The 24,398-nt window shown below is 33.1% G+C and overlaps 14 protein-coding genes and 1 pseudogene across 15 annotated transcripts, besides 8 other annotated features; 10 read left to right on the top strand and 5 right to left on the bottom strand.

Annotated features, from left to right (window-relative positions):
- Window positions 1-2,939: part of a mobile genetic element that runs on past the window's edge.
- Window positions 1-15,260: part of a mobile genetic element that runs on past the window's edge.
- Window positions 3,010-3,355: a mobile genetic element.
- Window positions 3,840-15,259: a mobile genetic element.
- TVAGG3_0559840 (KilA, N-terminal/APSES-type HTH, DNA-binding family) lies at window positions 5,089-5,827 on the top strand (the record flags this gene model as incomplete). The annotated part of the gene is made up of 1 exon (XM_051238473.1): window positions 5,089-5,827. A coding segment is annotated over one exon (739 nt), but the record flags the coding sequence as incomplete, so codon positions are not given.
- TVAGG3_0559850 (uncharacterized protein) lies at window positions 6,146-6,619 on the bottom strand (the record flags this gene model as incomplete). The annotated part of the gene is made up of 1 exon (XM_051238474.1): window positions 6,146-6,619. One exon carries the CDS (start codon window positions 6,617-6,619, stop codon window positions 6,146-6,148), a length of 474 nt encoding a protein of 157 aa, XP_051096298.1.
- Window positions 6,711-7,060, top strand: TVAGG3_0559860 (organellar and viral DNA polymerase type B; the record flags this gene model as incomplete). Its single annotated transcript, XM_051238475.1, has 1 exon — window positions 6,711-7,060. A coding segment is annotated over one exon (350 nt), but the record flags the coding sequence as incomplete, so codon positions are not given.
- TVAGG3_0559870 lies at window positions 7,272-8,122 on the top strand (annotated as a pseudogene). The gene has a single exon. A coding segment is annotated over exon 1 (851 nt).
- On the top strand, window positions 9,379-10,485 carry TVAGG3_0559880 (organellar and viral DNA polymerase type B; the record flags this gene model as incomplete). Its single annotated transcript, XM_001287850.2, has 1 exon — window positions 9,379-10,485. The coding sequence occupies one exon, from the start codon at window positions 9,379-9,381 to the stop codon at window positions 10,483-10,485; it is 1,107 nt and encodes a 368-aa protein (XP_001287851.1).
- Window positions 10,876-11,423, bottom strand: TVAGG3_0559890 (uncharacterized protein; the record flags this gene model as incomplete). The annotated part of the gene is made up of 1 exon (XM_051238476.1): window positions 10,876-11,423. A coding segment is annotated over one exon (548 nt), but the record flags the coding sequence as incomplete, so codon positions are not given.
- TVAGG3_0559900 (uncharacterized protein) lies at window positions 11,448-11,708 on the bottom strand (the record flags this gene model as incomplete). The annotated part of the gene is made up of 1 exon (XM_001305159.2): window positions 11,448-11,708. The coding sequence occupies one exon, from the start codon at window positions 11,706-11,708 to the stop codon at window positions 11,448-11,450; it is 261 nt and encodes an 86-aa protein (XP_001305160.2).
- Window positions 11,754-12,182, top strand: TVAGG3_0559910 (uncharacterized protein; the record flags this gene model as incomplete). Its single annotated transcript, XM_001305160.2, has 1 exon — window positions 11,754-12,182. One exon carries the CDS (start codon window positions 11,754-11,756, stop codon window positions 12,180-12,182), a length of 429 nt encoding a protein of 142 aa, XP_001305161.2.
- TVAGG3_0559920 (uncharacterized protein) lies at window positions 12,408-13,233 on the top strand (the record flags this gene model as incomplete). Its single annotated transcript, XM_051238477.1, has 1 exon — window positions 12,408-13,233. A coding segment is annotated over one exon (826 nt), but the record flags the coding sequence as incomplete, so codon positions are not given.
- On the top strand, window positions 13,814-14,284 carry TVAGG3_0559930 (repellent protein 1 family; the record flags this gene model as incomplete). Its single annotated transcript, XM_051238478.1, has 1 exon — window positions 13,814-14,284. One exon carries the CDS (start codon window positions 13,814-13,816, stop codon window positions 14,282-14,284), a length of 471 nt encoding a protein of 156 aa, XP_051096302.1.
- On the top strand, window positions 14,333-14,575 carry TVAGG3_0559940 (uncharacterized protein; the record flags this gene model as incomplete). Its single annotated transcript, XM_001292437.1, has 1 exon — window positions 14,333-14,575. One exon carries the CDS (start codon window positions 14,333-14,335, stop codon window positions 14,573-14,575), a length of 243 nt encoding a protein of 80 aa, XP_001292438.1.
- Window positions 15,258-16,726: a mobile genetic element.
- A 180-nt stretch (window positions 16,727-16,906) lies between these two features.
- Window positions 16,907-16,944: a mobile genetic element.
- A 1,178-nt stretch (window positions 16,945-18,122) lies between these two features.
- Window positions 18,123-18,159: a mobile genetic element.
- Window positions 18,160-18,274: 115 nt separating this feature from the next.
- Window positions 18,275-18,601, bottom strand: TVAGG3_0559980 (uncharacterized protein; the record flags this gene model as incomplete). The annotated part of the gene is made up of 1 exon (XM_051238479.1): window positions 18,275-18,601. One exon carries the CDS (start codon window positions 18,599-18,601, stop codon window positions 18,275-18,277), a length of 327 nt encoding a protein of 108 aa, XP_051096303.1.
- A 151-nt stretch (window positions 18,602-18,752) lies between these two features.
- Window positions 18,753-18,989, bottom strand: TVAGG3_0559990 (uncharacterized protein; the record flags this gene model as incomplete). The annotated part of the gene is made up of 1 exon (XM_001284854.1): window positions 18,753-18,989. The coding sequence occupies one exon, from the start codon at window positions 18,987-18,989 to the stop codon at window positions 18,753-18,755; it is 237 nt and encodes a 78-aa protein (XP_001284855.1).
- Window positions 18,990-19,832: 843 nt separating this feature from the next.
- Window positions 19,833-21,458, top strand: TVAGG3_0560000 (uncharacterized protein; the record flags this gene model as incomplete). The annotated part of the gene is made up of 1 exon (XM_001297799.1): window positions 19,833-21,458. One exon carries the CDS (start codon window positions 19,833-19,835, stop codon window positions 21,456-21,458), a length of 1,626 nt encoding a protein of 541 aa, XP_001297800.1.
- A 301-nt stretch (window positions 21,459-21,759) lies between these two features.
- Window positions 21,760-22,116: a mobile genetic element.
- Window positions 21,760-22,173, top strand: TVAGG3_0560020 (KilA, N-terminal/APSES-type HTH, DNA-binding family; the record flags this gene model as incomplete). The annotated part of the gene is made up of 1 exon (XM_001297800.1): window positions 21,760-22,173. The coding sequence occupies one exon, from the start codon at window positions 21,760-21,762 to the stop codon at window positions 22,171-22,173; it is 414 nt and encodes a 137-aa protein (XP_001297801.1).
- Between the last annotated feature and the right edge of the window lie 2,225 nt (window positions 22,174-24,398).

Below are 24,398 nucleotides of genomic sequence, written 5' to 3' on the forward strand. Positions count from 1 at the left end.
AAACAGAAACTCATCTGTCATTGGGTTTATCGTCAGTTTTAAGTTTCCTTCTTTCAATGACTCAGATATCTTAGAATAGTTTGAAAAGTTTGTTGTGTTCTTATTTAGAGCTTGCAAAATGAGTTGTCGGTTTGTGTATTTCTCTCATAGACGCTGTTTCTTTCGACATTTTTATTCTAGATAAAATATGCTTCCAATAGAAAAAGAAAATTCAAGAGTTGCTACAACTAAACCATTGATGAACTTTTTACTAATGTCGGTCAAAAAGTTTGAGACAGAGACCGTAAAGCATGAAGGCTATCGTTTTGACTACCCATTAAGATGGCTAAGAGACCCATCTGTCACAAAAGCTATTGGCTTTCGTAGAATGAAGTTTGTGTCTGTAGAAGATAAAAGTTTTCCATTATTGTAAGGTTTCATATAGATTATATATCTGAAGGGAAACGAAAAATGTGGGAAGAAATTGAGCTAATACAAGTTGACCTTTCATCTTCTCTACAGACTGCGTTAAAAAATATAGAAGATAAAATAAATTCATGTTATGCAAAATATGCTGATGAATATGCAAATACCGAGAGCACACTTTATGTGAGAATTGTATATGACAAACAAAATTCACAAGTGTCATTTCAAATCTACGAAGACAATCCAAAGAAAGACGAAAAATATATACAGAATTCACTGCAATGTCATGGTATTATTTGCAAAGAATGTTAAATCAGAAAGTCGAACTTCCTTTAGCAAAATATTTACAGTCGATATGCAAGAGATGAACCATATTTATTTAAAGATGTTTTCGACCCAGCTGCTATTATAGTTCATGCTTCATTTTTGGTGCACAAAACTCTTTTTTATGCTTGGCAAATGACTTTTACGAAAAAACCTACAAAGCTATATGAACCACCAAGTGGAAGTATTTCAGACTTTCAAGTATGGTTTACAACAGATGGAAGAAAGAGAATAGTTTCCATTATACCATGCGTTTACTTAGAACTTAGTTTCATATACAACTACTATCGAACGGTAAAAATATAATTTTTTAATACGGTTGAGGTGTTGGATTTGGTTGCCAACTAGACTGTGGTGCAGGTTCAGGCTGTTGTATAACAGGAGCTTGTTCTTCTGGTTCAGGGTCTTTAGTATAATACCAACAAACTGACCTACTCTTTTACCAATATTTTGACTCCGTTCCAAATTCCTCTTCCGACAGATTTTATTCATTCCATATACCTCTTCCAACATTTCGAAAGAAGTTTCCTATTCTTCCAAAGAAACCCATTTTACTATATGTAAAAATCTAATGTCCGCCTAGTCTCTTACGTTTCCTGTTGAGTTCCATAGCATTCTTTAACTGGAGCTCATACATTCTGTTTCTCCTCTGGTAGAAAACATATTCTGGTCAACTCCTGTGTTCGCGTCATCTGCATAAAGTTGTTTTATATCCCACTTCAGGGTTTGTATAAAACTCTTTCCATCTCATATTTGCATACCATGGTGGCAAACCTAACGCAGCGTCATTTGACATGGCAGTTTGCATTTGTACATCTGTTGGCACTTGACCATAGTTTGCCATTGCAGTTTGTATTCTAACTTCATTTGGAATATTCTCTGGGTTTGGTTGTCCAGGTTGCTGTGCATTCGCTAAGTTCTGTGCGTCCATTTAATATTAGATAAAAAATCTCTTACGAGTACATATACTGAACATTTGCAGGCATTGGTTCATCTTCATATTCTCTGTACTTTCTGCCACGTCCAAATAAATAATGACATGACAATGGAAAAAAACCTAAAACAAGTAGTCCTATTTCAAACCACATTTACTTACTAGTAAAATTTCTTTGTTATGACACTTTCTCCAGTTTATAGGACCTCTCTCATATTCTATCTTATCGTATCTAAACTCATATCATGTATGTCCTCTAACCATCTCATGACACTTTCCAAACCACTTTTATCGGATGTAAAGTAAAAGCATGGATGGTTATGTAAAAACGTCTAAAGTTTCTAAAGAGTCTCTCAAAGTCCAGTCTACTTGGTATTGAAAATCCCATGTGTTATAGAACGGCGGGTCTACTATAAAGAAAACATTTTCCTTGTCTTTATATTTTTCATACAAATCTGTCCAATGACATCTCACAAACTCTATACCCTCAATATATTTTTCTATGTCCTCTTTTGAAAACATTTGTATAAGTTAAGATATAAAACTTTTGACATAAGTGTTTCAATGTCATGAACTCTTATAGCACCACTATATAATAGTCTAGCAGATATACTATCCCAGTCTATATATTCTGCTTTTTTCAAAACCTCTCTGACAGTATTTTTCTTATCTAATGGTATACGTTCCATCTTACCTATAGGTATCTTTTCTTTCAACTCACTCAATATTTTGTTTGTGTCTGGTATATGTTTGAGACGGTTCATATAGTTGTCGAAGTCATTGCATATAATCTTTGAGTCTGGAATATTGTATGGCACAGATGGGATATATAGAAACTTCCACCGAACAAATCTACAAATGTTAGACCATTCGGTAGTTTCTTAAGTTCTCTCAATAGAATATCTTTACATCTACTCTTATTTCCAAAGAAGGGTAACGGTGGTTTTGTAAAATTCATTTTATATACAATAAAAATGTTTTTTCCTGAAAAGTGACAGAAAAGTGACAAAAACATTTACGAAGAAATCTTGAAAATTCAAGAGGGTAGAAAAGAGGTTAGAAAAGAGGTTATATCTAACCTTCTACCCTAAACATTATTTTTGTCTGATTTTACGAAGAAGTCTTGACAAAACATGAAAACAATATAATTTGTGAAAAGCTCCTGGAAGACCCGTATATAAGAACTTCATTTATACTAAACATCTTCAGGGCTAGAAGGCACGAAGTGCCTGGAAGCCCCACTACCTTTTTTTTTTTTTTTTTTTTTTTTTTTTTTTTTTTTTTTTTTTTTTTTTTTTTTTTTTTTTTTTTTTTTTTTTTTTTTTTTTTTTTTTTTTTTTTTTTTTTTTGAATCCATTAAGATTTTTATTGGAAAATGCTGAAGAAAAACTTTCTCAAATAAATGAGAAGATACAAAATTCAATTACATATTTAAGATCGTTTGAAATTCCAAATGAATTGTTAGATACGTATATGTTAGAAATTAATGAATTTTGTTATAATTCTCCAGGTTATATTTTAGAACATTTCGAAGAATTTTTGGAGGATTTCAAAGAAAAGAATAATTTAATAGACTAAAAAATTTATTATTTTTATTTATTGTGAATTTTAAATTGTCACTTTTTAAGTGTTACTCCCTATTGAAAGTGTCACTTTTTTGGGTGTCACTTTTTCGGAAATTCTTATATACTCCAGACATGAACGAGAACAGTCATGATATCATTAATGGTACCATTTATTTACACCAAAAATAAAGTTTATGTTAGAATGTTAGATCTAACATGTTTTCTAACCACTTTTCTAACCTCATTTCTACCCTCATGAATTTCCTTAAGACAGAAAAAATAACGTTAGTTTTATTTTTTTCTAACTTTTTATCTTGTAGGTAAGAACAGAAATGTCAGTCGAAGCAAAAACATTCACTAACAAATATAATGGCGAAACATTCACAAAAGGCACTTATAACGGTATTGAAGTCTTACGTAGAGACAAGGATGGTTACATTAATGCAACAAATATGTGTCAGCAGTTTAGGAAAGACTTTAGAAAGTTGTTGGAAAATAAGTCCTGGGAAGAGTATTATAAGGCATTTTGTGAAGAATATAGCAACAGTCCGAATTCCGGCGGTTGCTTTTTACACAAAATTCATGCAGGAATTCCTGATGAAATTAAACAGGTTAGAGGAACGTATGTAGACCCAAGACTTATAAACTATATAGCAATGTGGGCTTCTCCAAAATATTGCATAGCAGTTGGAAAAATTATGGACTCCATAGACAAGAAAGTTCATGAGAAATTAGATGAAGAAGAACTCGAAGATACAGTAGAGAATGCTAAACCTTTGTTCGAACAAGAAGTTAGAAAAATGCATGAAAAACAATTAGAACATGAACGTGAGATATGTTATGATTATAGAGATTCTCCATACGAACTAGACCAATGGGAACAAGAAGATTTAAAGAGAGAATTTAGAGAATATGAACTCGCTAAGATAGCATTAGAAACTGCAGAAAAGAAGTTAAAAGTTTGGGGTCGTTTTGTACAAAAATATTGTGAGTAAATGAACCATTTATTTTTGCTGAATTCGTGAGATTCTGAGTAAAATGGCATATGGCATGTGTCAAACCGTTGAGTTTTCACAAAATTCCAAAAATAACGTTTACCATGTAAAATGGTTATAAATAATGAGGGTAGAATTCGTGGTAGAAATTAGGTTAGATATACCCATCTACCCTAAAAATTATTTTTGCTGAATTCAGCACAAAATTCTGAGTAAAATGACATATGGCACGTGTCAAACCGTTGAGTTTTCACAAATTTTAAAAATTGCTGCGGAAAGTTCGTCAAAAAAGGGAAGGTTCCCGACGGTTTCAAACCGCCATACTTTACATGAAGATAGTTTGCAATGTCAACTAAATATCATGTACGATAGAAACGGTTATGTAAAGTTTACATTTTGTAAAGTTTTGTCCTGATTCAAGACAAGTCTTGTATTTTTTCAGAACAAGTCTTGTATTTTTCAAGACAAATCTTGTCCTGATTCAGAACAAGACTTGCACTTTTTCAGGAAATCCTATCGTCCAACTTTACAAATGTCACTTTTTCAACATGATTGCATTTTGGTCGGGGGACAACTTTCTCTCATTTTGTCACTTTTCTATCGTCGTGTTTTGTCACTTTTCCTTCAGGGTGTGTGTCAGAAAATATCCAAAATCTTTATAGCCTCGTATCTCCTTCAATTCTTGACGGTTTGACATGTATGACACACCATTCAATTCAGAATTATGTGCTGAATCTTATGACCTTCATTTGTTCGTGACTTCTTTTCACATATGTAACCATGAATTTTTAACATTTCTTTAACAGAGAAAAATAAAGTTAGTTTTATTTTTATTTATTTTTTTATTTTGTATGTAAAGACAGTAATGCCAACATTAGAGAACACAACAACTGCTATCGTTCATGAAGCCATAAATGAAGAATACGAATACATACAATATAACAAACAACTTCGCCTCATTCGTTCGGTCAAAGATGACATGTACCAAATGCAAAGTATAATGAATGCTCTTCGTTCTACAAAGCAAGCATATCATTGGTTTGAAAACCAACAGACAAAAGAACTTTTAGAAGAATTTCCTCATATGATTGCTTCCCTCGGAAAACCGAGAGAAGAGATTCCGTACGAAAATCGCAAGAATTTGGCTCCTGGTTTGAAAGGATATTATGTTCATAGACTTTTAGTAAATGCTGTAGCAATGTGGGCTTCACCTCGTTATGCTTGTTATATTTTCATGATGTTAGATGAACTATATAAAGCAGAACGTGGAGAGATGGAAAAGAAACTTCAAGCAAAAGATGAAGTCATTGAATCCAAAGACAAAAGCATACAGAAAAGAATACCACGTTCAGTACCAAAAGGAAAGGAAAAGAGTTATAAGTATATGATATATACTGAAGAGTTGGAGAAAGAAGAAGATAAAGATATGGTTATGTTGCATTTAGTCAGAAGAAACAACAAGAGCTTTTATGACCTTGCTAAGATTTACAAATCTGACAGAAATTGGTTCTATCGTGAAAACTTACCGATTTCAATGACACCGAATGAGCAAATAAAGGAAATTGTCAAAAGTACTCTTCCTCAAACACACTATGACATCAAAGGTTGCACAATACTTACATTCAAAGAAGACTTACCATTACTGAAGGAAAAAATAACAGAATATTTCGATAACTTCAAAGAGGAAGAATAAAAAAATCTAAGCTAATTTTATTTTTTTTTATAAAATTTTATCTCATATGAAAGAACATGAATTTAGAATATTCGGAACTCATGACAGAAGAAGAGAACGAACAACATGTAAAAGATTATGCAAAATTTCTGAAGGTATATAAAGCTTATGAAAAAGCGTATGAAAAGTTTATACATTGGGAATTGTTGTAAAATATCGATATGAAGACTAACCAAAAATATATTTTTGCTTAAATAGCTTCAGGGTCAATTTCTTCAACCATTTCACTTCCTTCGTCAATGTCAATTGAAGCTTCTTCAACCTTTGGTAAGAATTTCTGTATAACATCTTTGTTCGTTATTGTCTTCAGAGATGAAGGATAATATTTCACATTTGTTTCACCCTTCTTATATTCTTTCTGTTCGGAAAGATTCATAGCAATACTGAAGAAGTCAATGTTAGAGTTCTTTATGACAGTATAATGAGTATCTTTGACATTCACGAAGAAACCCTTTTGTTTCAAAACTACTGCTAACTCTTGTGAAGTATAACGTTTGCGGTCAATGACAATAGCTAATGGTCTGACATACTGACCAAACTTAGATTCTTTCACAAACTTCTTGTTAAAGATAACATTAACGTTTGAAGCACCATTGAACTCATTCTTGATGGCAGTAGCGAGAGCATTGTATGAAAAGAACATGCAATCTTGCATGTGTTTCATTAAAATAAAAATATTAAGTTATTTTGAAAAATAACTTAAAAAAATCTAATCTAATTTTTTCAAAAAAATATTTTTTTATTTCCTACTAAAGATGTATCGGAAGTTGTCTAAGTTAGAACACTCGGAAATAAAACAACTTCTTACAGAAGCTAATATAGATGTTGCAAAGCATTACGCAACAAACAAAAAAGCACTCGCTGACATCCTCAATGACTATAATGGTGCAATAAGTTATGATAGAATTCATGAGTTCATAAAGCCGCAACGCGGCGAGGACGAAGTCCATGCAAGAACTTTTCCTTTAAATGACGTTGCTATTGACTTATATCATAGACGTTCAGTACCTCATGAAGTAAGAAGAGAAATGTTTGACATAACAAATGCAAACGTTGGTGAAACAAGAAGAAGAGACGACACACTGAAACAACAGAGAAGAGAGATGTTTAAAAGTGCTATAGAACAAGTTCGCAAAGCTAACGATGTCATTCGTTCCATTGACGACAAACCAAAAGAAGGTGAGAGATGGTTAAAGAAAGATGAAGAGAATAGGAAGAGAAATGTGAAGTCAGGCAATAGACTCATTGACTTTAACATCGAAGCTTTAGATGAACCAAACAGAGACTACTTACACAAACATTTCGGTAAGGTTTTCATGAGACTCTTAGAGAAAATTAAAATAAACTCACAACAGAGATGGATGGTATGTTATTAAACTTGGTGGAAAGTATGAATGTTCTACGTTAAACCTCAATAATATTGGAACATTACTACATCAGCTCTTGAAGGAGAACTTTATATCAGAGATAGAAGCAAATGCTGCAGGTATTGTTGAAATGCACTATGACTTCTTCTTGACAAACATAAAGAATCTTACCGAAATAAAGATGTATGATTTAACAGAATATGAAGGCTTAACGATGTCAGATGTAAAGAAAGGCAAACCAAAAAAGAGACCATATAGAGATGAAAGCACACTGACAAATGACCAGAAAGCCATTTTGGAAGCTCTTAAGCAAACAGGAAACCCAGCACTTATAGAAAGCTTTTGGAAGATAATGGTGAAAAGAAGTTTTATAAGAGAAAGCGGTCAGTTCTGGAAGTATCTTTGCACATTACCTATAAATCTTGAACGCTACCAAATCTTCAATGAACTGAACAAAAGAACTGCAACACTTATGACAGAAGACAATTGTTTCGTTTATGCTTGCATTCAGGCTGGAGTAAATGAAGAAACTATTGACCACATGAGAGAAGTCATTCGTGTTAGAGACTTTCCTCAAAGTAAAGTACAAGAAATTTCTGACGCAACAGGTATAGCATTTAATGTTACCATTGGTTACTTCAATGACTCAAGACATAATGAAATAAAGAGATACATACCAAAAGAATGTGAAACTGTTCGAACTATTGACCTACTTCTTGTTGAAGACCACTACATGCTAAACGAAAGACTTCCAATGACAATATATTTCGTCAGAAATTACAAAGAAATCTTGAAGGAGTGTGGTGGAATGAACATTGAGAAACAGATGAAAATATATACAAAGAGAGAGAACAAATGTGTAGTTCGTTATGATAGAACTAACCGCTATGGGATTTTGAAAACATTGTGGGAGTGCAAAATATTTCGAACCTATTTCTTATGGAGAACTTTCACATATACGACTGACTTATATAAACAGAACCTTGCACCATTTAAAGATTTGACATATGCTCCAAAGTATTGTGTACAACTGAAGAAGAAAGCAGAGTCAAAAGAAGTAAATAAAGCTAAATGTAAATTCATTCCTGAGCACGTTTTCTTTGCTGACTTTGAGTGTAGCACAGACGGCTTTCATAAAGCGTTTAACATATGTTATGACAGTGAAGATGGTTCAGTGAGTCAAAGCATTTGGGGTCAAAACTGTGCAACAGAATTTTTGGAACGACTTCCTGACAAGAGTTTAATATATTTCCATAACCTCAGTTATGATATAAACTTCATCTTAAGACACATGACAGAAGTGAAAGGAACTCCCATCATTAAAGGTTCACGAACAATGCAAATAACTGGTTTATATAAAGGACGGGCAATTATTATAAAAGACTCTTACAGTGTTATAAATAAGAAACTTAAACTATTTCCTGCTATGTTTAACTTACAAACAGGACCGAAAGAAGTATTTCCATATAACTACTACAGCAGTGTTTTGTTAGCAAATGACAACAGAACTGGTGTCATTTCTGAAGCATGTAAGTTTGTCAAGGATGCAGATACATTCATGAAGAACATAGATTCCATCAAAGGTTGCAGAATAGATGAGAACCACTTCGACTTAGAAAAATATAGCACGTTTTACTGCAAACAAGATGTAAGAATTTTAAGAGAAGGTTTTGTAAAGTTCCGCAATGACTTATTGAAAGAGTTTGATTTAAACGTTTATGACTACGTTAGTATTTGTTCTATTGCTAACAAATTGTTTGAGAACAGAGTATACTTCCCGAATGGAAATCTTTATGACCTCTCAAATAAACCAAGAGAATTTATTTCGAGATGCATTCAAGGTGGAAGATGTATGTTGTCAGATAACATTAAACAAAAGAGCAAAAAGAAACTCATTGCTGACTTCGACGCTGTTTCATTATATCCATCCGCTATAGCAAGACTTTATACTTTAGAAGGAATTCCAAAAGTATTGAAGGATGAGATGTTAAGCACAGAGTATCTCATGAGACATTTATTCGATGACGACCAAAAGGAACCCATTGGTGAAAAGTTTATGTCTGGCTTCTTTGTTCTCATTAAGATAACAGAGATTGGAATACATAGACACTTTCCTTTAATAGTTTGTGACCCTGAACTAAATCCAGAACTTAACGTTCCCAGAAGTTCAAACACTTGCTGTTTAATGTATGTTGACCATATAACATTACAAGACCTCATAAAATATCAAGGTGTCAAATGTGAAGTGTTGCAAGGATACTATTACGATGGAAACAGAGATTTGAGAATAAGAGATGAAGTTAAGAAATTGTTTGAGTTAAGGTTAAAGTATAAGAAAGAAGAAAACCCATTACAAGAAATTATAAAACTCATTCTGAACAGCATTTATGGCAAAACCATTTTATCTCCTATTGAGTCAAAAATAACCATAGTAGATGACAAAGATGCTATAAGATATGCTATAAGAAATTACAACCATATAGTGAAGTTCGAAGGTTTGGATGGTTCAGATAAAACTATTTTCAAGCTAACGAAAAGCATTTGCAGACACTTTAACTTTTGCCCACTTGGTGTAAATATTCTATCAATGTCAAAACGTATTATGAATGAAGTATTCTGTACTGCTGAGGACATGGGCTTGTATATAGCCTATCAGGATACGGACAGCATGCATATTTTCAATGAAGACATCCCGCGTTTAGCTCAGGAATTTCAGAAGAGATATGGTCGCGAACTTATAGGAAAGAACCTTGGTCAATTTCATAGCGACTTTGCAGAAATCACAAAAGATAAACAAAGTTTAGCTTATAAAAGTATTTTCTGTGGAAAGAAGACCTACATAGACTTACTCACTAACGATTTAAATGAAGTTGCATTTCACTGCAGAATGAAAGGCGTGAAGCAAGATGTTATTGCTTTAACCGCTAATGAAATGTTTCCTGACTCTGTTCAGTGTTTCTATGATGAAGATAAAGGTTTAATGGTTCCGCAAGGAAAATTTGACAAAGACTCTGAGTTCAGTGTTATGCAGTTATATAAAGCACTTCATGATGGTCAAGAGATTGGATTTGACTTATGTAAGTCTTCTAGTCCTTGCTTTGCTGAAAAGTTTAACTTCTCAATAACGACTAAAACAAGCTTTATTCGTAAGTTGAAGTTCTGAGGTCATTTATTTTTGTCAGCAATGAGGTCATTCGTGATAAAAATAAGCCGCTAGCGGCAAGGGCGAAGCCCATGTGGTCATTTACAATACTGCGATGTAGAGTTTAAGAGTTGTGCTTCAATGTAGAGACAGTCCTTATGGTCTGGAGGTAAGAACACTGGGCAGTTATGGTCATGAGTGGAGAACATGTCTATCCAAAACTCACGATTGAAGCCAGTTAATTTATAGTATTTAGGGTTAGGAAGTGGTGTAGTTCTTGTATGACCAATGAACTCATTTTCAACGCCTTTGGCTATATTAGAGAAAAGAATAGCTTGCTTTCTATCCCAAATGCCAGGTGTTACAATCTTTGAAAATTCATTTTTCCTCGGAAGCATTGCATCATAATTGAAAACATTCTTGAAATCATCACTTGGTTCAGAGATTTGAAATCTTATACGTAATGGATTTTCTTTCTCTTTAGCGACTTCATTGAATGGTGAATATATAACAAACTGACAGTCATGTGTTCCATCTTCATTTTCATTAAATTCATAATGAAAGTCTATAAGTTGTGGCTGACTACCTTCTTCTTTCAGTTGTGCAAGAAACTCACGTAAAGGCTGTAAAGTTTGTACTTCAATGTTAAACTTTTTCTCGAACATTTCATTAAATGAAATCATACATTGCAACAATGTTGTATCGTCTTTAAAGTATTTGTATATGTGAATGTTTTGGGCGCTTAAAGACTGTTCGTCATTTTCTATCTCGACTTGAAGTATAAAGTCAACTTTCCTAAATGCACGTGTTATATACATATTTGTTATGCCAATATATTTTTCTTCATTTATGTTCACAATCCAGTCTGTTGGAAACTTAAACGTTACTCTGTTCCCCTTTATTTTGACGTCAGGGTTTTCACTACTGAACGCAACAGATAAAGGTATTTGTCTATACATTTAGTTCCAATAAAAATAAACCATTTACTCTTTCTTCACTTCAGCTTCTTTAGCTTTTGCTTCAGCTTCTTCTCTAGCTTTTTTCGCCAGTAGTCTTGGGTTCTTTTGTCTTCCAGCAGCTAATGCAGCAAGTTGTTTTTCACTAAGTTTTCTCTTTGGTCTCTCTGGCTTTTGTTCTTGTTTTTGTTCCTTCAGTTCGGATAAAATTTGCTCGCGAATTTCTTTCTTCAATGCTTCAAAATCTATGACCCCTTGGGTCTTGTCCGTAGGGCTTGTCTGAGTCATTTGACTGCAGATAAAAAACAAAATTAAAACTTTAACCGATGTAAAATGAGCTTGTCAAAATCAGAGCGAGAGTCTATTATATTAAATGACGCAAGAGGAATACAACATCCTTTCTATTACGTAAGTCAGAGTAAAGATGGTAAAATATACGTAAGAAAAAGAAAGGTTCCATTAGCGAATGCAGAGAGCGACAACATTAAGGTGCATGGCACCGAGGGTGAAGCCCATATAAAACCTTCTATTCAAACTGAAAAGTCAATAGAACAAGAAGAAAAGAAGCCAGATGTTCTTTCAATAACGAACCAAGAGCTTATTGCAAAGTTCGTGAATTTCATTGAAAAGCAAACCGAGTCAAAGAACCCTGACCCACCAGTGAAAGAAGTTGAGACAAAAGAGAATGTACAGTTCATTGAAAATGTCAAGAAACAACTTCCACCACGAATTCCAAGAAGAAGAGTGAGAATAATGAAGTAAATAGATATTTTTATCTGAAGTAAATACATGCAGAACGAACAGTTAAACGAATTTACTCCAGCAGAGCATATTCATCAGATTCGCTCATATTTCGATATCATAGACAATGCAGTTCAAATTGGTGACACTAATAGAAAATATTCTGACGCAAAGATTCCATCACAACCTGGAACTGCTAAAGATAACACATGGGTAACATTCAATCTCTCACCTCCTGGTGAAAATATGTTGGACCTTTACAATACATTCATTACGTATAAAATGGAAGGTCAATTTATTGTAGATAAAGAAATTGGTTCAGGTTCCAATAAAACAAACCCACCAGGATTTTGGATTGGTTTCGATGACGCTTTCTATGCAGTTGCTGGATATCAAATCCTTGCAAATGGTCGTATCGTATATTCTCAAGACAACGCAAGAGAAGAAGCATATATAACTTCAAACTCACAAACTACCGAACAAATAAAGAAAGTAGATGTTTTCTCAAAGACTCGACATGAAGATGTATGGAGTCATTCGGGAACATGCAGAACAGGACAAATTGTTAGTGGTCCAATTACAGCAGGAAAATCATTTGATTTTAAGCTTCGTTTAAGAATTCCTGTTAGAAGATTCCTTCCATTAGAAGCTATAAGATTTATTCCTGCATTTGCTGGTAACATTCAGCTTAAAGTAAAGTTCAGTAGCGACGCATTACAATGCACATCTATATCTGTAAATGATATCATTGCTTTCAATTCAACTCTTAAAGTTGCATTTGCTTCAGATTCAAATCCACCGACAAATAAATTTGTTCCATGGAATGAACCATTCACTATGATAACGAAGGCAATAGAAGCTAGTGGAACAGTTACTATTACAACTGTAACCCAGCAACTATTTCGAACAAAGATGGATTTTAATGAATGTTTCATTCATCCAAAGTCATTCTCTTTAGACTCCAACATTTATACAGAACTTGTAGAACATTATACAAACGAGGCTTTATGTTTTCCTGTTAAAGTTATGGATTGGATTCCTATGGACGGTTCATTCTCAAAGAATACAGATAGTTCAAGTGCAACATTTACAGCAGCTTATACGCCTATTAATGTTAAAAGTATTTGGGCACTATTTAGAAAGAAAGACAATTATTATGTTAATTTTGAGAACCCTAAGTTTAAATATCTTCAGCTTTCCATGGGAGCTTATGGAAATATGCCTGCAGAACCTGAAAAATCATATGGACCTGTATTTTATGAAATGGTTGCGAACGCTTGCAATACAAACAATGATATGATAGGATTTAATGAAGATGTTATGAGGTCATTGGTGGATGATGGTAGTGTGGAACATAAATGGGATAGCTATGACAACACACATTTCTTATGTGGTTTTCCAACTGAAGTGGACTTTTGCTTCCAGCAAGGTCAAACATCTACTGCTCCAATAACATACAAATTGACTGTTAAAGGACCTATTGAACTAGCAACTGAAAATGTACCAAAGCCACTTATTGGATTTATGAGGGATTGTTGCTTTGCAATACAAGTAAGACAGTCAGGCATACCAATAATAAGACTTGACACTATAACTTAGCTGCGGACGACAGTGAGGAATAAAGGATGAACGTTTATTTTTAAAGCTTATAAATGAGTTCTTCATCAAGCTCTCGTGAACCTTCACCATCTATGAAACAAACTTTACCAAACGATTATGGAGCACCTATTGAATATTTCTTACGAGCTGCACAATGGCAAAGAGCAGTCTCACCAAGGTTAGGTGTTCCACCAGCTCCTGTCAAAAATAGCATTTGGTCAAGTCCTTATATAAAATATGGTCTCCCACTAGGTTTGCTAATTACAGCAGGAGCAGTAATGATGTTGAAAAGAAATAAAGCAAATGTTGTAAATAATACTGAAGTAGTTGAAGTTAAACAAACTCCGACACCTTCGCCAAAACCAACGTCAAAACCAACGCCTTCACAAGCAACACCTTCAACGACTCCTGAACCTATGGAAGTACAAACTCCTGTTCAAAAGTCAACTCCTAAACCGACTCCAACATTTAAACCAGAACCTACTCCTCAAATAAATCGTAAAACTCCTGCGTTTCCTTACTGAAAAAATAACGTTATTTTTATTTAATATTAAAATTTTTATTTGATTGAAATGACGACTAAAGTCACTGAAGCAATGAAACAAAAGTTTTTGGTAGAATACATTAAATCAGGAACTATTCCAGAAGGTTTTTACATTCATACTATGAAGGATGGTAGAGTTCAGTTTAGAAAGATAAAGCAACCATTAGATAAAGAAGGAATTTTGAGAAAGATTAAACTTCATGAGGACAACATTGCTGAACTTAAGAAGAAGTTAGAAGAGTTGGAGAAAGCAGACGACAGTGAGGAATAAAGCAATGAATTCAACAGGGTAGAAATGAGGTTAGAAATCGGGTTAGATATACCATCTACCCTAAATTTATTTTTTGTGCTATGTTTTCATACGCGTGAGGGTGGTATATCATTTATTTTTTATTTTATTTTTTTAAAATTATTATTTTATTTTATATAAATGACGAAAACTATTGAGATAACAAACTACAACGGTCATGAGTTCAAGAATTTGTTCTTCGTTCCTCGTGAAAATACATTCTATCAGATACGAGGGAGAAAGGGTAAAGTTAGTTTGAGCGTTTATGACAAAGAGCATTATGGAAGATATATACAAGCAATAGATACAAACGGTAAGCGGTTTCATTAGCTTTGTCAAAACTTACTAACATTTATTTTGACAGTGACTTTGACTCTGACATTGGACGACACAGCGATACTGAAGAATATGAACTATTGTGTGAAGCACAGCAATGGGAAGAGTTGCAATACTTTTGTAAGTGAGAACGTTTATTTTTACAGTAGTGAAGTCGTTTGTGAAAACGTTAGTGAGGTGAAGTGGTTGGCGCTTTGTAAATATTTAAGGTTTAAGTCGTGTTGTCGTTTGTGTTGTAAAATATACGTTAACGGTTTTGTAAATTGTCAAACCGTTATCTTGGGTAAGGTGGAACGCAGTGCCTCCATAACCAAGATAGGTATACTAACTGTAGAGTCTGCAATATTTGAATTTTCGGAGCAAATCGGAGCATCTGAACCTTGATTTGTATCGGCTTGCTCAAAATTAGTTTGAATTGGAGTGGATGAATTAAAATCTGGATGATTTAATGTTTCATTAAATAATGCCATAATTTTTTCTCTTTTTTCATTAATAAACTTAGTGATCATTGTATCTTTATCTGTTAGATCGATTGATTTGATATACTGCATCATGAACTGGAATATTTTCGAACAATGAACTCGATTCTATGGAACCATATGGAGAAATCTCGTTCTGAGCCAAAGAAAGATCACTTACGTTGTATTGTTTGATAGAAAAAATTGTTTTCTCAAGTTCTTTTTGAAAGCAGTCAAGAATATAATTTTTGTGCTATCAGTGATAACGGTTTTTATATGGCGCTCGATCTTCTGGTTATTTTTGATGCGTTATATTTATCTTAATTGGATTTGAGATATCTTCTTAATAGCTTCATAAATGTTTGGATGTTTTAACGAAGAAAATTCTGAATGCATACTCTCGAGGCAATCATTAGTGAATATTGCAATTGCATTATTATATTGAGATATTAAATTGTAGTGCGGCAACCAAACTTTGTTTGAAATAATCAATATAATCTTTGATCGAATCAACTTTATTTTGATTAATTATATGCATTGTAAGTACAAATTCTTCATGAGACATGAATGAGTAATAGAATATAGCTTAAATAAAGAATTTTGTAAAGTATTGAAATTTTTTGTATAAAGTGCTACAAGTTTCCTGTGTAAAGCTTGTTTGAAATGAAATAGGCATCCAATTATACGGACTTTAGGGAAAATTTGTTGAAGTGCCTCTATCATTCCCTTTTCAAATCACAATGAATTTGAATTAGCTTTGAAAATTGAATACCCTTGACAGTAAAAAATATATTCAAATGCCTTCTTATAAGATTCAAATGTGCGGTTTTTCATGAATATAAATAAAATGGTAGATATTGATTTGTTGAAGGTTCACAAATCATAATTGTTAGCATCTGTCCTTTTTGAAAATTTTTGTGTAATTTTAAAAGTTCCATCGCAAAATAAATCTGTGGCTTCTTTTGCAAATTGAATTGCCTTCTCAAAACCAAAAAACATCGTCTCACAATTTGCTTGAAAATCATGGCCAATGAAAAACTGCTCGCCATTTATTAAACAAAAATTAGCAATTTCATCGTCTGTAATTTTTTCTCCAACAGAAAATTTTCTGGACTTATTATAAACTTCCCTGACCAATGAATCTTTAATTAATGGATTTTCATCAGTACCAACAGCAAGTTCTGTCATAAATTTTTTAATCTGCTGAAAAGTGCTGTTGTCTTCAGAAAATTTTGCCATTGCCTTATTGTATATTTCTGTCAGAGTCATTGATTTATGAAGATCATTTTTTTTCATTTTGTAACTTTTTAAATTGTCTGCATTCGGGTATATGTTCCTTAGTTAGTATACATAAGTCGTGTACTGAGGCACTGCGCTCCTCCGTACACCACTTAGCGGTTTTGACACTTTACGAAACCGGTAACGTATATTTTACAATACAACCATAACACCAACTTAACCTTAAATATTTACAAAACCGTTAACGTATATTTTACAACACAAACGACAACACTAACTTTGTTGTAAACAGAAATTCATCAAAAGTGACACCTCAGAAAAGCTAAAATATTGAATTTTTGGAACTTTTGATAGAGCACGTTTTTAAATATTAATTAAAGTAAATGTATATTTTGTAAAGATTCTTTTTAATAAAAAAATAAAATTTTGAAGAAGAACACAAAATCTTCTGAAAAATAATATCACATAAACTCATATTATTTTCTAATATATAACTATTTTATATAAAAATCAAATTCAATGATCTTAAAAGCGAAGGATAAACCTCAAAAATTACGAATATAATGAGTGGGAATATAATGCTTATCTATCATAAAACCATATGAAATATCAATTTTTGCTTTACGCCTAATTTTTGACGACAATTAGCAAAAAATGTTAAATGTTAACACTCAGTCCATTTGAATATGAAAAATAAAATTGACTTTGATTAAATGTTTTTATTTATCATGCAATTCTTCTTGCGACCAAAGATTTGAATAAAATTTCAAAAAATAAGATAGCTTAAAAAATAATATACGGTAGTGTTTACTAATAGATGAATAGTATATAAATTCTATTAAAATGGATTTGATCCAAAAAAATATAAAACCAAAAATAATTGTTATAATTTAAATGAAGAAGTAATTTAAAACGATTTTATTTATGATCAAATTTTATATATTTTTTTGGATCAAATCCATTTTAATAGAATTTATATACTATTCATCTATTAGTAAACACTACCGTATATTATTTTTTAAGCTATCTTATTTTTTGAAATTTTATTCAAATCTTTGGTCGCAAGAAGAATTGCATGATAAATAAAAACATTTAATCAAAGTCAATTTTATTTTTCATATTCAAATGGACTGAGTGTTAACATTTAACATTTTTTGCTAATTGTCGTCAAAAATTAGGCGTAAAGCAAAAATTGATATTTCATATGGTTTTATGATAGATAAGCATTATATTCCCACTCATTATATTCGTAAATTTTGAGGTTTATCCTTCGCTTTTAAGATCATTGAATTTGATTTTTATATAAAATAGTTATATATTAGAAAATAATATGAGTTTATGTGATATTATTTTTCAGAAGATTTCATTCTATATGCCTATGAAAAGTACTCTCAAAACTAACTTTTTCCTAATTATAATTAAATCTAGAATATTGTATTATGCTTAGTATTATTTCATTTTTCTCATTCAATTTAGAATTTACAAATGTCAAAAAATTGAGAGCTGTCACTTTTGATGAATTTCTGTTTATTACAACTTAACCTTAAATATTTACAAAGCCACCAACCACTTCACCTCACTAATGTTTTCACAAACGACTTCACTAATGAAAAAATAAACGTTCTCACTAACGTTCCCACTAATGTTCTCACTTACAAAAGTATTGCAACTCTTCCCATTGCTGTGCTTCACACAATAGTTCATATTCTTCAGTATCGCTGCTGTCGCTCCAATCGTCAGAGTCAAAGTCACTGTCAAAATAAATGTTAGTAAGTTTTGACAAAGCTAATGAAACACGCTTACCGTTTGTATCGTATGCTTGTATAAACTTTCCATTCTTCATTCCTTCATAAACGCTCAAACTAACTTTACCCTTTCTCCCTCGTATCTGATAGAATGTATTTTCACGAGGAACGAAGAACAAATTCTTGAACTCATGACCGTTGTAGTTTGTTATCTCAATAGTTTTCGTCATTTATATAAAAATAAACTTAAAATAAACTTAAAAATAAATGATATCACCACCCTCACACGTATGAAAACATAGCACAAAAATAAATTTAGGTGAAGTGGTGAGATCTCACCTCTTTTTTCACCTGTTTTTTCACCCTGTTGAATTCATTGCTTTATAACTCTCTTCCTTTCTCCAACTCTTCTAACTTCTTCTTAAGTTCAGCAATGTTGTCCTCATGAAGTTTAATCTTCCTTAATATACCTTCTTTATCTAATGGTTGCTTTATCTTTCTAAACTGAACTCTACCATCCTTCATAGTATGAATGTAAAAACCTTCTGGAATAGTTCCTGATTTAATGTATTCTACCAAAAACTTTTGTTTCATTGCTTCAGTGACTTTAGTCGTCATTTTACTCTAAGGTGAAGCTAGCACAGCGATAATGGATTTCATGACTTTTTAGTATTTCATGCAATCTTAACAGATAGCCTTACAAGTACTTCCAGTGTCCCTAGCTGTCCCTCCTTTTTATATAACTCCATGACATTTATAATCTCGCGAAACTTAACAGGTAGCATAACAGATTAAAATCAGATGAGGTTTTGAACCAAAATTTCTAAGCAATGTTGTCAAGGATTTTTGAGGAACTAGGGACAGAGTGTGGCAAAGTCCAAGATTTAATTTATCTTCATCTGTTTCATCAGCTATCTCATCTAATATGCCAATATTTTATTCATAACTCGTGGCAAACTCACTAACTTTCATTATGTTCATCTACATGCTTCATCTGATAGAAAGTATGACTTTCATTAACTCTGTGAGATAATGAAAACTACTAGGGACAGAGACCATGGCAAAGTTTATGACTTTCATTATTTCCAGAACTTAATGAAAACTACTAGGGACAGAGACCATGGCAAAGTTCATGATTTAATTTATTCTCTCACTAACAACAAACACAAACTCCAACACTAACGACAAAAATAAATGTCCTCACTTCTTAACAAAGTAATATGTGCTTTTTACACCACCATAGCTCAAACGTTTCTTTTCGAACACCGATTGAAACTTATTTTGAGCCATTGGCTTTAGTCTCTTTTTCTTCAAATACGCCAAGAAATCTTCTTCACATCTTTTCACTTCATAGCCTTCTTTAAACCCCTCCTTGTTAAGTTCTATGAAATCCTTTATCTCATTCTTTGTTGCAATGGCTTCTTCACGAACGACATCGTGAACTATTTCAACACTGTTCTCATGTATGACCTCCTCACTGTTCTCATGAACTATTTCATCACTGTTCTCATGTATGACCTCCTCACTGTTCTCATGAACTATTTCATCACTGTTCTCATGAACGACCTCCTCACTGTTCTCATGAACTATTTCATCACTGTTCTCATGAACGACCTCCTCACTGTTCTCATGAACTATTTCATCACTGTTCTCATGTATGACCTCCTCACTGTTCTCATGAACTATTTCATCACTGTTCTCATGTATGACCTCCTCACTGTTCTCATGAACTATTTCATCACTGTTCTCATGTATGACCTCCTCACTGTTCTCATGAACTATTTCATCACTATTCTCATGTATGACCTCCTCACTGTTCTCATGAACTATTTCATCACTGTTCTCATGTATGACCTCCTCACTGTTCTCATGAACTATTTCATCACTGTTCTCATGTATGACCTCCTCACTGTTCTCATGAACTATTTCATCACTGTTCTCATGTATGACCTCCTCACTGTTCTCATGAACTATTTCATCACTGTTCTCATGTATGACCTCCTCACTGTTCTCATGAACTATTTCATCACTGTTCTCATGTATGACCTCCTCACTGTTCTCATGAACTATTTCATCACTGTTCTCATGAACGACCTCCTCACTGTTCTCATGAACTATTTCATCACTGTTCTCATGTATGACCTCCTCACTGTTCTCATGAACTATTTCATCACTGTTCTCATGTATGACCTCCTCACTGTTCTCATGAACTATTTCATCACTGTTCTCATGAACGACCTCCTCACTGTTCTCATGAACTATTTCATCACTGTTCTCATGTATGACCTCCTCACTGTTCTCATGAACTATTTCATCACTGTTCTCATGTATGACCTCCTCACTGTTCTCATGAACTATTTCATCACTGTTCTCATGAACTATTTCATCACTGTTCTCATGTATGACCTCCTCACTGTTCTTATGAACTATTTCATCACTGTTCTCATGTATGACCTCCTCACTGTTCTCATGAACTATTTCATCACTGTTCTCATGTATGACCTCCTCACTGTTCTCATGAACTATTTCATCACTATTCTCATGTATGACCTCCTCACTGTTCTCATGAACTATTTCATCACTGTTCTCATGTATGACCTCCTCACTGTTCTCATGAACTATTTCATCACTGTTCTCATGTATGACCTCCTCACTGTTCTCATGAACTATTTCATCACTGTTCTCATGTATGACCTCCTCACTGTTCTCATGAACTATTTCATCACTGTTCTCATGTATGACCTCCTCACTGTTCTCATGAACTATTTCATCACTGTTCTCATGTATGACCTCCTCACTGTTCTCATGAACTATTTCATCACTGTTCTCATGTATGACCTCCTCACTGTTCTCATGAACTATTTCATCACTGTTCTCATGTATGACCTCCTCACTGTTCTCATGAACTATTTCATCACTGTTCTCATGTATGACCTCCTCACTGTTCTCATGAACTATTTCATCACTGTTCTCATGTATGACCTCCTCATTGTCTTTCATAAGCGTTTCAAAGTCTCCTTTACTCATTACTTCAATCTCATGCTGTTCACAGTAGTACTTAAACTCACTGTATATGTTTTGTCATGACTTCATCGTAAATGTTTTGTCATGACTTCATCGTAATGAACGTATATGTTTTGTCATGACTTCATCGTATATGTTTTGTCATGATTTCATCGTATATGTTTTGTCAAACATGAACGTAAACTCTATGTCAAACATGAACGTAAATGCTTTGTTATGATTTCATCGTAAATGTTTTGTCATGACTTCATCGTATATGCTTTGTCGAACTTAAACGTATATGTTTTGTCAAAACTTCTTCGTATATGTTTTGTCATGACTTCTTCGTAAACTCTATGTCAAACATGAACGTAAATGTTTTGTCATGACTTCTTCGTATATGTACCAGATGCAAAGTATTTTGACGGCTTGTTTTGCTCCAGACACTAAGCTTCCTAAAGACTGGTTTAGGAACCAAAGCACCATTGAACTCTTAAGTGAAGCACAGCGAGACATACTTTTTTCTGAAAACAGTGAAGAACAGCGAGTAGGTAAAAAATCCCAGTCGCCAAAACTCTATGAAAACCGTGAAAAATTGCCAAACGGTTTGAGAGGATATTATGTTCATAGACTTCTTGTAAATAATGTGGCACAATGGGCTTCAGCTCGCTATTCATGGTATGTTTGTAAACTTCTTGACGAACTTCACAGACAAGAACACGAAGATATGGAAAAGAAACTTCTTCATATATGTTTTGTCATGATTTCATCGTTTATGTTTTCATTAATGATTTCATAAATGTTTTGTCATGATTTCTTCGTATATGTTTTGTCATGATTTCTTCGTATATGCTTTGTCAAACATAAACGTATATGTTTTGTCATGATTTCATCGTAATGAACGTATATGTTTTGTCAAAACTTCTTCGTAAATGCTTTGTCAAACATGAACGTAAACTCTATGTCAAACATGAACGTAAATGTTTTGTCAAGGTTTCATCGTATATGTTTTGTCATGACTTCATCGTAAATGATTTGTCATGATTTCTTCGTTAATGCTTTGTCAAAACTTCATCGTAAATGTTTTGTCATGACTTCATCGTAAATGCTTTGTCAAGACTTCATCGTATATGTTTTGTCATGACTTCTTCATCGTATATGCTTTGTCAAGACTTCATCGTATATGCTTTGTCATGATTTCATCGTATATGCTTTGTCATGATTTCATCGTAAATGATTTGTCATGAATTCATCGTAAATGTTTTGTCAAACATGAACGTATATGCTTTGTCAAACATGAACGTATATGTTTTGTCAAAACTTCTTCGTATATGTTTTGTCATGATTTCTTCGTAAATGTTTTGTCAAGGTTTCATCGTATATGTTTTGTCATGACTTCATCGTAAATGTTTTGTCAAGATTTAATCGTAAATGTTTTGTCAAAACTTCATCGTAATGAGTGTAAATGACCCAAAAATAATGTTTAGGTGAAGAGGTGAGATTTCACCTAATTTTTCACCTCTTTTTTCACCCTGTTGAATTTTCATGATTTCATCGTAAACTCTATGTCAAACATGAGCGTAAATGTTTTGTCATGATTTCATCGTATATGCTTTGTCATGACTTCATCGTAAATGTTTTGTCAAAACTTCTTCGTATATGTTTTGTCATGACTTCATCGTATATGTTTTGTCATGACTTCATCGTTAATGTTTTGTCATGACTTCTTCATCGTATATGCTTTGTCATGACTTCTTCGTATATGTTTTGTCATGATTTCTTCGTTAATGCTTTGTCAAAACTTCATCGTATATGTTCTGTCAAGACTTCATCGTAAATGATTTGTCATGACTTCTTCGTATATGTTTTGTCGAAACTTCATCGTATATGCTTTGTCAAGACTTCATCGTATATGTTTTGTCATGACTTCTTCATCGTATATGCTTTGTCAAGACTTCTTCGTATATGCTTTGTCAAGACTTCATCGTATATGCTTTGTCAAACATGAACGTAAATGTTTTGTCGAAACTTCATCGTATATGTTTTGTCAAACATGAACGTAAATGTTTTGTCATGACTTCATCGTAAATGTTTTGTCATGACTTCATCGTAAATGTTTTGTCAAAACTTCTTCGTATATGTTTTGTCATGACTTCATCGTAAATGTTTTGTCATGACTTCTTCGTATATGCTTTGTCAAGACTTCATCGTATATGTTTTGTCATGACTTCTTCGTATATGTTTTGTCATGACTTCATCGTAAATGTTTTGTCAAAACTTCTTCGTATATGTTTTGTGAAGAATATAACAACCACCTGAATTCAGACGGTTGCTTTTTATACAAAATTCACACAGGAAAATTCTTGAGTTTTGGTTGAAAGAATACGGTCAAGCCAAAAGTGGCTCGACCTCAAAACAAACATTTTATGATCTTACTAAGGCGTTATGAATGAATTCAAAGGTATTTGCATACATCCTGACCTCGTTCATTTTGTTGCTGAATGGTGCTCTGTAAAGTATGCATTTTATGTCAAAGATATTATGGACTCCATAGATAAGAAAGTTCATGAGAAGTTAGATGAAGAAGAACTCGAAGATACAGTAGAGAATGTAAAAACAAGCATTTTATGATCTTACTAAGGCGTTATGAATGAATTCAAAGGTATTTGCATACATCCTGACCTCGTTCATTTTGTTGCTGAATTCAGCAAAAATAATGTTTAGGGTAGATGGTTTTTAGGTGTCACTACGTCACCATGTCACCAGGTTAATTAACTTCTCTTAAAATTACTGACAACATGACATTTTGACAACAGTCCAGGAAATATATTTTATCGTATATGTTTTGTCATGATTTTATCGTATATGCTTTGTCATGATTTTATCGTAATGAACGTAAATGTTTTGTCATGATTTCATCGTATATGCTTTGTCATGACCTCATCGTAATGAGTGTAAATGTTTTGTCATGATTTCATCGTATATGTTTTGTCATGATTTTATCGTATATGCTTTGTCATGATT

Source organism: Trichomonas vaginalis, chromosome II (assembly GCF_026262505.1).
Source record: "Trichomonas vaginalis G3 chromosome II, whole genome shotgun sequence".
Classification (NCBI taxonomy): domain Eukaryota; phylum Parabasalia; order Trichomonadida; family Trichomonadidae; genus Trichomonas; species Trichomonas vaginalis.